The 12,522-nt window shown below is 57.0% G+C and overlaps 2 protein-coding genes across 2 annotated transcripts; one reads left to right on the top strand and one right to left on the bottom strand.

The window, feature by feature from the left end:
- Window positions 1-124: 124 nt before the first annotated feature.
- Window positions 125-4,571, top strand: MONBRDRAFT_32391 (uncharacterized protein; the record flags this gene model as incomplete). The annotated part of the gene is made up of 15 exons (XM_001745713.1): window positions 125-336; window positions 1,320-1,396; window positions 1,530-1,659; window positions 1,746-1,788; window positions 1,888-1,964; window positions 2,054-2,133; window positions 2,247-2,327; window positions 2,413-2,787; window positions 2,913-3,021; window positions 3,116-3,276; window positions 3,449-3,587; window positions 3,690-3,761; window positions 3,896-3,985; window positions 4,117-4,196; window positions 4,279-4,571. 15 exons carry the CDS (start codon window positions 125-127, stop codon window positions 4,362-4,364), a joined length of 1,812 nt encoding a protein of 603 aa, XP_001745765.1. The 3' UTR covers window positions 4,365-4,571.
- Window positions 4,572-4,767: 196 nt separating this feature from the next.
- On the bottom strand, window positions 4,768-12,125 carry MONBRDRAFT_25375 (uncharacterized protein; the record flags this gene model as incomplete). The annotated part of the gene is made up of 11 exons (XM_001745845.1): window positions 4,768-4,891; window positions 4,971-5,058; window positions 5,168-5,225; window positions 5,361-5,432; window positions 5,516-5,650; window positions 5,776-5,864; window positions 5,976-6,017; window positions 6,132-6,365; window positions 6,459-6,522; window positions 6,639-6,889; window positions 7,643-12,125. 11 exons carry the CDS (start codon window positions 12,123-12,125, stop codon window positions 4,768-4,770), a joined length of 5,640 nt encoding a protein of 1,879 aa, XP_001745897.1.
- Between the last annotated feature and the right edge of the window lie 397 nt (window positions 12,126-12,522).

Raw genomic sequence — 12,522 nt, forward strand, 5'->3', positions numbered from 1 at the left:
CCATGGAACAGTCAAAGGAAATGAACTCGAAAATAGAGGAAATTGCAGATTCAAACACCGTAACAGTGTTATAAACTGCATTCAATATCCATGAAGACGCCGAACGCAAATCCCACCGACACACATGACATTTGGTTCCTTTGAATTGGATGTCGTCACACATGACAGAGAGAGAGAGTGTGTGAGAGAGTGTGTTACTGCAGTGAGGGAAAAGAACAAAAGAATCGAAAACAGAGAGAGAGAGAGAACAAAAGAAATGACGATAACAAAAGAAAAGAACAAAAGAAATAAAAATCTCTTCTCTCTCTCTCTCTCTCTCTCTCTCTCTCTCTCTTGGTGTGTGGATGCAAACAGATGTTTTTTTTTTTTCACACGCACAAAGGGGGCTGTTGTGCGGTGAAACGGCAGCGTCGGGGGCGGGGTTTTAGCTGCTGAGAGATTGGGGACCGGGTGCGCGGGGGGCCAAGGGGTACTCCAGCGGATCATTGCATTTGTCTTCTCCCGTGGACTGGTCGTGAGATACTAGCGCCCCGGGCGATTGATCGCCGCCACCATGACCAGTCTGGTACGTGTGTGTCAAACCCTCGTGTGTGTGTGTGTGTGTGTGTGGTTTTGGAGGAAAAAAAAGCGAAAAACTTTGAGCGCGCACACACACACTCTCTCTCTTGGAAACAAATGGCAGCCAGGGGGAGGGAGGGGAAGGGATCTTTGCGGTCCGTGTGTGTATGGGGGTGAATGGTTGGCAGGAGGGAGAGGGGAAGGGTGGGCTGCCAGGTGTTTGTTCGGCTGGTATTGCCAGCCTTTGCGTGCGAGCCGGGCTCGTCTTGTCACGGGTCTGGCTCGTTTCGCACCACACGGGCCTCTCTTCCCCCTTGTCCCCGTTCCCTTTCCCCCTCCCCCTGCATGCCTCGTTCTCTTCGCGTTCAATGGATCACCGCATCTTGTGCTCGCGCTTGATGGGGATCGCTCCTCACTGTTGTTTCTTACCTTCCCTGTGTCTTTCCTGTGCCCCCCTCGTGGCCATGTTTCACTGCGACAGGGTGATGGCGAGCGCCGCGCCTCGTCCGAGCTTTGGGGTCACGTTGACGTGGCCTCCCTTCCTCAGTGCGTTCCCCCTGCCTGATCGTCTTTTCTCACATTGCTGGCCATGCTGCCCTCTGTGTGCTCAAGGCGCTTCCGTGGCCTGATACCGTCCGTGACTTCTTGGCGCTTGTCTGCGCATCATCTTGCCAACGTCATAGATCTTTGGACGAGCGGCGCGCAGCAGCCCTGTCCAGCCGTGCGCCTGGCCGCTTCAGCGTCAATCCCGACGCTGGCAGCGCTGGACCTTCTCGCATGTCCGGATCCCGTGCTAGCAATCTTGATACCCTCCAGCAATTTTCCGATGACGAAGAAGGTCCGTTTCAATCAATTCCCCATCTCCCCGAACCTGCTCCATCCCCGTGCCCGTCCCGTCCCTGCCTTCAGCCCCTGCCCTTTGGGAGACACCACTCACATCATCAGCATCATCACTGGCATTATTGTTACAGACACACCGCTGCTGCTGAAGAGCTCTGGATCAGCCGACAGTCGCCGCCCTTTCACCTACCAGCCCATTCGCGATGCCTCTGCTGCCAAGGACCCCAACAACAGCAACTCCCATGCCTATCAACGCTACCGGTACGGCGTTTGGTTCCCATTCCTCGGGGATCAAGTAGCTCAACATTGGCATCCTCATGGACCTCATCGTGCTCGTTACTTGACAGTTACTACAACAAGCTAGCGCCTGCCAATCAGCCAAATAGCTTGGTATGTGCCCCGATTCAACAAGGTTGAGCGTCAAACGATGGATCACTGATGTGCAACTTGTAATCTTTCTGCTTGTATTTTTTTGCTTTCTTTCTGCAGATTATGCCCCACCACGCCCTGCCGTCGTCCGTCTTCGTTTTGGGCAAGGGTGGCGAGCAGAGCTCTGTGGTGACCATGTATGTGACTGCAACCCCGACGCCAACTTGTCCCTGATGATCCCGCTCCTCCACCTTTGAATCTGATCTCCATCTGCGTGTCATCGCAGCCTTTCCATGTGGAACACCATGATGGGCTCCTCCGTGCTGACCATGCCCTGGGCCATCGATCAGGCTGGCTTTGGTCTTGGTCCGTCTTTTCTTCGACTGTTGACCCGCTGCACCTGTGCATCGCCCAGCACTGGCACCTCACCGCTTGACCTGCGTTTATTGTATTGACTCCTTCTTTGACTCGTCTTACAGGCATCTTCGCCATGATTCTCATGGCCACCGTGTCCTACTACACCTGTACCATCGTCCTCTCTGCAGGCCAGGGCGGTCGCAGTACGTTTGAATGCTCCACTACCTGCCCGTTTTGCACGTGTGTGCTTGCTCACCCATCACCGTCTTTTTGTCTTGCCACCTGCAGTCAACGGCGAGGATGTCGAGTTTGCCGAGGTCGTGCTGCGCTTCCTGGGCAAGCGCTACTACGTGGTGGCCGTTATTTTCAGCGTTCTGACCATCGTGGGCGCTGCCATTGCCTATTGGGTGCTCATGTCGGGCTTTCTGTACACCGTGGTCGACTACTTCCATGACCCCAGTGGTTCCATCCCAGCCAACTCAACCCATCCCAGTAATCACACTGCCGTCTTGGCGGACGCTCTCCTTGGCGCTAGCGATGGAACCGACTCCACCTGGGGTCACTACTGGTCGCGCGAGCTCGTTCCCATCTACCTCATTGCCATCCTATTTCCCCTTATCAACTTTAAGAGTCTGACCTTCTTTACCAAGTTTAACTCCCTGGGTACGGGCCCGGGGCTTTTCTTTCCTGTTTGGATGTTGGAGGCAGCATCGCTACCGTCAAAGTCTCCAATCATCCTTCTCCCTTCCACGCCTTTTCTTACTCACACCTTCCTGACCTGATTACAGGTGTTGTGTCCATCATCTACATCCTATTCTTCGTTTTGTTCACCTTTTTCGATGGCGAGCACTATCAAAACAGCCCCGCGGGTGGCGTCCACTTTCACAACGTGGAAGAGTGCGTTGTCGGCCGCCATCCTTTTTGCCGCTTGTTGCCATGGCCTGTGTGCTTCCCTTCTCACCACCTCTTTCTGCCCACGCACCCGCCTCAGATGGCGCTCAGGCGTAATGGCTCTCTGCGGCGTCTCTTCCCTGGCGTTTTTCATCCACAACGGCTGCTTGTCCATTATGCGTAATGCAGCCGAACCAAAGCACAATCAGCGTGATCTTTTGCTCGCCTACATCCTTGTGTGCTTGACCTACCTCCTCGTTGGTGCGTGCTTGCTTCCTCTTTCTCTCTCTGGACGGATGATTGGGCCCTAAGACGTCGTATTGGGAGCTTATGTTCTAGCGTTGACACCCCTGTCTCCGCATGCCCGCCTGCCAGTTGATCGCCCAGCTCACTTGTTTGATGCACGTTCGTATCGCTGCTCTCGTAATATCAGGTGTACTGTACTACATCTCCTACGCGGGTAACAAGGACGGCATCAACAACAACTTCTTGCAAGACTTTCACAAGACGGACAAGAATTTCATTTTCTCCTTGATTGCACAGCTTTGTCTACTTTTGCAAATGATTACAGTGTATGTGCCGATTGGGCCCACATCGTCACCGACACACATGGCATCCCAATGCCTCTTCTTTGGTTTCACGTCTCACGTCCCACGCTCGGCTACTGCTTCCAGATTTCCACTGCTCATTTTCATCGTCCGCTTTCAAGTCATGTCCACCTTCTTCAATGGCAACGTTTGGCCCAGGTAGCGCGTTGCTTCTTGCCCAAATGTTGCGTGTTGTAGCAAGCCGCGTGCAGGCCTGTCAGAGGCTGTGGCCAAAACCTTGTTTTGCGTCGGCTCACCACAGCTTGCCCACGCCTTGCAAATTGCGGCCATAGCTTTGGTCACGTGCTGGGCTTGAACGTCATGATTACCACCGTCTGTGTGCTGGTGGCCATCTTCTATCCTCATATCGGCGATATCCTGCGGTATGAACAGCGCCTGGCTTGCCAACTTGTTTTACACAAGCACAGACTCAATCTGAGGGGGTGGACAATGAGCTCTGCCGTGGGCGTTTTGTGTCAATTCATTCCTTCTCTCCATTTTCTCCTGCTTACAGCTACACGGGCGCCATCTGCGGTTGTGTGTACATCTTTGCGCTGCCCTGCCTGGTGCAAATGGAAATTTTACGCCGCCAAAGTATGGGCCTTGCTGTTCCTTTTCTACTGGACGATTAGCCTCGTGTCCTTGTCTCACTTGGAACTTGTATTTGTTGTTGCAGATAAACTGACCGTGAGCAAACGGGTGATTCATTATCTCCTCATGCTTTTGGGTGTGGGCATTCTGGTCGGACAGTTCACGCCGTGAACGGGTCTTGCCTGACTAGCATCCCTGACACACCACAGGGTCCCGTTCGAGCATATGATTGTGTATTTTCGTCTGCGTGGGCTTGTTTGGGTGGTGCTCTTTTTTGTGTTCTGTTTTCTGTCGGTGCATGACGTGCGCGACTGGGAGAGGCCAGAGATCGCTTGTTCGATTCTCAAGCGGTCAGCGAATTTTAGCCATTTATCCACGAGCCTTTACACATCCTCCATCACGACAGCTCGCCACTTCCGTTGGCTCTTTTTGACCCGAGTCATGATGCCTGTCATGACGTCACGCACAGCGTGTGACGGTTGTGGACGTCGGTGTCGTCGTTTGGAAGTCGTCGGGAACACACGCGTCTCGGTCCTTGCATGCCCAAAATATAGACCCCGAGCACGCCGCAAAACTAAAGCTCATTGGCCAGGGCAAACTGTGCCACTTGCAGCAGCTCGTCGGTTGTCAAGTTGTTGCTGCGTTGCTCCAGCAGTGGCTCCAGCTCGGATGGAATTTCATCCATGTCCACATAAGGCCTATTATCCAGGCACCCGGCACGGCCGTGAACAAAGCATGGCGGACAGCATGCGGCCGCCGATGGGGATGCACACATACTCGAGCAGCTTGCGCACGGGCAATTGGTTAGGCGCAAATAGCTTCAGCAAAGTTTCATCATAGCGGGCCAAGCCGACTGGCGTGCTCACTGTGTGCGCAAGCCCCAATGGGCGCAGTGGGTGAGCGGGGCTCATAGAGACATGGCGGCAGGGCTGAGTGCATGTATGCACCGCAAAGGAAAGTGGCGGCACACCCACCACTGTCTGGTAAAGAGGCCTTGGGGGCAATTTCAAGCAAGTGCATGGTGTCGTCTTTCTGCAAGGTGCGTGTGGGCACGTGAAGGGAGGATGCGTCAGAGGCTATAGTTGCAACGTAGCTGAAACTTTAAAATCGACAATGCGCGCGTGCATGCATAGCATTCCGCGAGGCAAAAATCGTCGCCGTGCCCACCTTGTATACATCAAGGGGTGGCGAAAAGAGCTGGCGAGGAAACACGCGAAGCTCATGCACGTCGCACAACGTCTGCAAAGCAGAAGACAGTGGCACGGCAGTGAGACGCACCCAGCGGCATTTGAATAAGCCTGGGTTGTGTAAGCTGCACGGACCTTGGTGAGAGCGGTGATGCGAGTGAAGCGGCTTTGGCCCGGGTCAGCGACAAGGGTTTGGGCCCACTTGCGGTTTAATAGACAATAAAACTTGCACGATTGCCTGTAAGAGAAGGGCGAGTCGAAGGCTACCAGCTGACGATGCGGAGAGACACAACCAGAAGCGGCGTCAGTGAGATTGTTGGATCGGGCAGTGCGGCGATAAGACCAAAGTAGGAGGGCACTGATTGGCTGGACAAGCCGCGAGGCACTGCACGCACCTGGTATAAAACATTGGTAATATAACCGAGACCGTTGTGGGTCGGGAGAAACAAGAAGAGCGTGCGCGGCAAGTCCTTTTGGCGTGCAGCTGGCGGGCGCGGGCGAGTGACAAGGACACGGAGAATGACAAGTCGTGGGTGCCGATGAGTTAGTATTGAGACCAGTTAGCCCGTGCGTTCCAACCCTGTACAACACATACCAAGCACATTGTCTTCGTGTTCTTTCACGGCTTCCGGAGTTGCTATGTTATAATGTATTAAAAAAAAAAAAAAAAGGCCCACGCGTGGGAAGTTAGTGTGGCTGAATCCGGCGCAGTCCTGGTGTCAACACAACGTAGAACTTGGCAGGCACACACTTTGATGGTAGCCAAGCACTGAAAGATGGGCGTTGATGACGGACAAGTGCTTGGGAAAGGCGTTTGTCAAACGTTCAAAGCAGTCTGGATCGATATTAAGGCGGCTGCTTGAGCTGTTACATCCCGTTACAAAGGCGGCACCGTGCTGCAAAAAAGCCTGAGTGAGCAGACCAGCTCCTGCGGCTTGCTCGTATACGTGGCGACCTTCCACATCACAGTGGGCAGCGATCAAGTCTGCCAAACACAGTGGCCAGCCGACATGGTGCAGCTGAGGAATCGGAGTGTTGACACATTGAAGCTCGGGGCGGCTGGTCGCGGCTAAATTACCTGCAAGACGAGGGTCCATGACGAAGAGAGGCTGACTGGCTGAGCTGCGGATGCGTGAGGATTTCTGAGGTGTGTCAACAACGAGAAAAGAGTGTGAGGTTGACCCGAGGCATCGTGGTGGCGCGGTGGCACGTCGGGAGCGCGCCTTGCCCGAATCACAACCAAAAGCATCGTACGCACGTGTGCAAGCATGTTGGCAAAGGGAGCCGCATCTTCGGCGGTGATGATGGTGGGTACGTTAGGCTTGCGCACAGATGGCTTTGATTCACGCGTTGGGCGCGTGAGTCGTTTGAGCCTCAAGCGCGGCGCCTTGTTTGGGCTCGCTTGAGCCTGGGCCTGGCCGTGTGCTTGTGCAGTGGCAGACTTGCGGGCGGCCTTGCTCGATCCAGTGGGCGGGCTGGGCTTGGCTTTCGTAGCAGTCGTACCCGCAGCTGCAAAGGACCCAGTATGTAGTGAAGAAGCCTGCAGCCAGACACGGCACCTGAGTTGCCGCGCCGTCGCTAGCCAGCTGCTCATCCGGCCGGTGCCTGTGGCAAGGAAGCAGCGCCGGGCTCTGCCTTGATGCAACGCAGTGGATAAGCCAGGTCTTGCCAGATCCCCCTGGTGCCTTTAGCCCTGTGAGTGGTTTTTCCTGGCAAATGATCCCCACTCAACCAGCGGTGTCATCAACCGCCTTCACCTCAATCTGCCCCTGCCACCGCTGTCCGTCCCCTGTCGTTGCGTCGCGAGAACCGCTTGCGGGTCTTTCGGGTCCGCAACTTTCTGCTCTTGCGCGCACGCTGTGAAACACAACCTCAAAGACAGCACCCTCGGAAATAAAGTTATTCACCTGGGAAATCAATTATGGAACAGTTACCAAACAAGAAGCGAGGAGCATGCTATGAAGCGAACGAACACTGGTGGAGGAGCTCACAAAGCCAAGGGCGGAATCGAAGGACACGGTGCACCTGCGCCATCAACGCAAATAACAGAACAATTCGGAGTACCTTGGAGCAACACCGACCACGCAAACCAAATGCTCACGAGGCACGAGAATGTCAACAGTAGTTCGGGTTAGCCTGCTGCCCATACACCGGTACCAAGGGTGTAGCTTGCTCACGACTCGGCAGGCACGGTCCAGTTTGAGACCAAGGCGTCCAACTGCTCAGCTATGGCAGGCAATATTGGGCGATGGGTGGGCTCACCCACCCAGCAGCTCGTCATGAGTGTGATCAACAAGTCTGGGGCATCTGGCCGCGCCGATGTCACGGCTGCTGGATCAAGGCGCTTGCCAGCATCCAAAAGGCGCCACAGTCCAGTGAGGAGGGGCCCCCTGTACTTGTCTGGGCCGCCGTACTCTTGCGCCAGCAAATCAGGTGTTTGGCTGGTCAGGGCTTCCCACATCAGCACGCCAAAGGAAAAAACGTCTGCGGGAAGGCCACCGTTGCACGCCGTGGCCAGGACCTCGACAGCCATGTACAGAGGCGTGCCAGCCATTCCACTCTGCGTCAGACTTGCCTCCATGTTCTCAACCAGCAAATCACGTCCCACCGAGCCCAGAGATGCGTCGCTCGCAACATCGCTCCCTGGCTTGGTCAGACTGGCATTGACCCCAACCAGGCGCTCGCGCAGCTTGACAGAGCCAAAATCTGTAACCTTGGCTCGATATTGCTCCGTCACCAGCACGTTGCCCGCCTTGATATCTCGGTGGGCGTGGCCCAATTGGTGGAGATACGCCAGCCCCGATGCCACATCGGCTAAAATCTGCACTCGTTGCTCCGTTGACAGGTCGCGGGGCTGGCTGCCGCGCAAAACAGAGCGCAGCGAACCTTGCTTCACAAGCTCCAAGACCAGGAAGGGAATCTGGCGTTGGGCGCCAAAGTCCCCCTCGCCCGCTCCAAAGAACCGCACCAAATGCGGGTGGCGTGTACGCTGCAAAAAGTCGAGCTCCTTCTCAAAATCTTGCACGGCTGCAAAGTTGGCTGCAGCCGATGCATTGAGGATTTTGACACAGACCTCCAAGTCCTGCCAACGGGCACCCCAGACCTCGCCAAAGGCACCAGGTGAGTCTCCGTCAATGCGCTTCAAGAGCTCAAGCTCACTGCGCTGGATTCGCCAGGCTTGCTTCAGCTCGGCAATCTCGTCATGATACGTCTCAGCAAGCAGAAGCCGCTCTAGCTCATGGGCCTCGTGCAGGCGTCGCATGCGCCGGGCTTGCCACCTGTGCAAGCCCACCGTGCTCAGCATCAGGAGGCCTACGGCCACGAGTGTCATGAGGGCCACAAACCACGGGCGCTGAACCAAGGGCGTGTGGTGCGGTATAGGCAGGCAATGGGTGCCGTTGGGCGCTTGGTAGCCTGGTGAGCACTCGCAGAAAAACCGATGCCCGCCAAAGCCATCGGTGCTTTGCACAACCTGGCTGGTATCTGGCATGACACCCTGCGAGCTAGTCGGCCGCAGCGCACACTGCAGCGGGCTGTTTTGCAGAAAGACGGAGGGCACATCGTTCAGGCTGCACACAATCTGACCCGTACTGTCTGTGGCAGCACAGCCATCGGCCCACGTGTTGCCGACATACAGGTGCTCGCCAAGGACCGACGTGACTGCCTGAAGACTGGTGATGGAATTGTTGGAGAGGTCGATAACCTTGGTGCCCGCGCGGATGCACTGCCGAAGCAAGTTGGCCCACGGCAGCGCATCCTCTTGATTGCTCGCCACACTGACCAGCGCGGTGCCGGTCCGGGCGCAGAGCAGCGGCGACAGGGGCAGTCTTGTGCGCGACAAGTCAAAGACGCTGGCGTTCAGCATGGTTGCCCGGGCCAGCACTGGGTTGCCTGAGACGTTGTAGCTCTCCAATGTGCCATGAAAACCATCGATTTGCAACGCGGTGAGGCGGGGCATGGCATGCACGTCCAGCTGTCTGAGCTCAGCTTCTGGAGTGGGCGCAAAGGCCAGAGCAAGGGTGGCGGCGTGTGGCCAACAGCTGATATCGAGTTGCGTGAGGTGAGGTAAAGCACTCAAGTTGAGGAGAGGGGTGGCGAGCGTTGAGCCCAGTAGGCCGGGAGCCAACAGGGTCAGACTGGGCCAGTCGGACCAGGTCAGCCCCGTGACAGCAGCACCGGTCAGCGTGAGCACGGTCAATGGTGCTGAAGCAGGCACCTGCACATCCACCTGGTAAGTAGCCGGGCAGTCATTGCGAGCCAGGTGCAGTTCTTGGAGCAGGGGGTACCCACGCAGGTCGAGCGCCAAGGTGGTCAGCAGCGTGTCGCTCAGATCGAGAGTGAGCAGTTCGGGGCTCTTCGGAAGGACAGAGCTGTTCAGCTGCTGAAGGGGGTTCTGAGCCAGGCTCAGCTTGTAAAGCCGGGTCAAGGGGGCAAGCGTGGCTGGGTCGAGCACACTAAGGCGATTCTCGGTGAGCTGGAGTCGGTACAATTGAGTGAGGCCAGCAAAAGTGTCCGGTGCAAGGGTGGTGAGCTGATTGCTGTTAAAGTCGAGGTCGTGAAGACTGGTAAGGGGGGCGAGGAGACCCGGAGGCAAGGTGGTGAGCTGGTTCGACATGAGGAAGAGGGTGTCCATTTGCGTGCACGCCTTGAAGAGGCCGGCTGGAAGAGCGGTGAGTTGGTTCTTCTGCAGGGATAGACTCATGATCGAGGGAGTTTTGTCGAATAGACCAGCAGGAAGGGTGGACAGCTGATTGCCTTGAAGGACGAGGCTGAAGACATTGGGGACGTGATCAAAGACGTGTGCAGGCAGGGTGGTGATTTGGTTCCAGGCGAGGCTGAGGCTGCCCAGGCTCGAGAGGCCAGCAAAAGAGTCGAGTGCGAGGGTGTTGAGCCAGTTGTTGCTGAGGTCGAGCGAGTTGAGTTGGGCCAGGTTGGACCACAGACCACTCGGGAGGGCGGATAGCAGGTTGGTCGAGAGGTCGAGGATGTTGAGCTCGGGGGTGTGGGCAAAGGTGTCGACCGACAGGGCTGTGAGTTGGTTCTGATGGAGGTAGAGCGTGACGAGCTGTGAGGTGGCGCGAAAGCATTGGTCGGGCAGGGCCGTGAGCGCGTTGTCGCTGAGGTAGAGGTTGTACAGTTGGCCCTGGGCGGCAAAGATGCCGTCTGCGAGGGCCGTGAGGCGATTGTCGCTCAGGGTGATTTGTGCCAGGGCAGGGTTGAGAGCCCAGAGATCCGCGGGGAGGCCCGTGAGTAGGTTGCCGGTGAGGTCGAGCGCGCTCAGCTGGGGCATGGCGGCGAAGGTATCTGAAGCAAGTGTGGTCAGGACATTGTGGGCCAGGGTGACAGATTGGAGGTTGGTGAGGTTTCGAAAGAGGGCGGGATCAAGGGCGGTAAGGCCATTGGAGTCGAGGGAGAGGGCGATGAGCTGGGAGAGGGAGGCAAAAATGGGGCCAGACAGGGCGACGAGCTCGTTCTTCTCCAGGCTCAGTTGTTGCAGTTGTGTTTGGTCGGCGAGGAGCATGGGGTGTAGGGCCGTGAGGGCGTTGGCGGCAAGGTCAAGGATGCCGAGCTGGGAGAGGCCGGCCAGGGCCTGGGGGCTGAGGGCGGCGAGGTCATTGTGGGCGAGACGCAGGGCAAGGAGATTGGTCAAGGGTTGAAAGAGGGTCTCGGGTAAGGGAGCGAGGAGGCGGTTGTGGGCAAGACCGAGGGCGGCAAGGGTGGAGAGATTTTGGAAGGTGCCATCGGGGAGGAAGGCAAGCTGATTGTGAGTGAGGTCGAGGAGCCAGAGGTGGGTTTGATGGGCAAAGAGGTTTGGGGGTAGGTTGGTGAGGTTGTTGTAGGCCAGGTCCAGGACGATGAGTTGAGAAAAGGCGTCCAGGGCGTGAGGGGGCAGGGTGGTGAGGGTGTTGCTCTGAAGGTCGAGGGCCGCAAGGGCAGGATGGTGGTTGGGGTCTGGGAGGACAAGGCGGCCATTCTGGGCACGAAGGCCAAAGGTAGTGAGGTTGGTGTGGGCCAGGAGCTGATGGATGGAAGAGTTGGTGGCAGATGGTGCACTGGAGGGGACGGTAATGTAGAGGGCATCGAGGTGGGCCAGGTGGTCCAGCAGGTCAAAGGCCACGAGGGCGGCGAGGAAGGTATCGGGATCGGCGTTGAGAATGAGCCAAGGGCTCTGGCCGGATTGCTCGAGGGCGAGCCAGGGTGCGGAAGCGTTGCAGTCGGCGGTCCAATTGGGGCCGATGACGAGGACAGTGGCGGGTTGGAGAGGGCCGGTGCCGTCGGGGTTGAGAGGCTCGCCACCCTGGTCGTCGCTTTCGCCGTAGTCGAGCTCAAGGGCACCAGTACCTTGGGTCCAAGGAACCAAGGCCCATGTGCACTGTTGAGTGGGCGCTGGCGTGGCTTTGATCCCCGCATGGACGGACCGTGAGGCGCGATCCAAGGCCAAAGCGACAGGGTCCTGAGCCCCTACCTGGGCTGTCAATCCCTGGTTGGTCCAGAGCGACTCTGGCAAGGGTTGCCGCGGTGTGGGGGGTGGGGTGGCCACCGGTGGTGGCGGTGCGGGGGCTTCAAAGGAGGCCAAGGGCGATGGGGAGGCCCAGTCGGCACACAGCTCGGTGAGGGCCACATGCAGGGGATCGCTGGGATCAAGGGGAGCTTGAAGCTGACACACGCGTTCAACGTGTTGACTCAAGGGGTCAAGGTGCCCGCTACCCCGAGTCTGGGTGCCTGCACACCAGGTGCATTTCATGAGGCCCTCAAGGCAAACCCAAAACAGGCATAACCGAGCCACCGTGCTCTGGCGCGCCCCAACTGCCATATTTTTTTATAACTCTGTCCGAAAAAAAAAAAAAAAACGAAGCAAGATACAAGCACGTGAGTCCCCCCAGTTTCCATCATCCTTGACCCAACGTTGGAAACGCATGCCGCCACACGACAGCACACCGCCGAGCACAAGCCACACGGCAGCTCGGGATACCGATCCGTACGTACACACCTCCAACGCCGCTCATGCTCTCACAACGCTCCGCTCCCCTGAGCACGGAAATGATGACAATTATATAATGATGACAACGCCGCTTGAAAGTGTAAAACAAGATCTTGTTCGTACGTCTCTCAGTCTCCCTTGGTCTCCGCCAGTTTCTCAC

The sequence above is a fragment of the Monosiga brevicollis genome, genomic scaffold (assembly GCF_000002865.3).
Source record: "Monosiga brevicollis MX1 MONBRscaffold_10 genomic scaffold, whole genome shotgun sequence".
NCBI classification, from domain to species: domain Eukaryota; class Choanoflagellata; order Craspedida; family Salpingoecidae; genus Monosiga; species Monosiga brevicollis.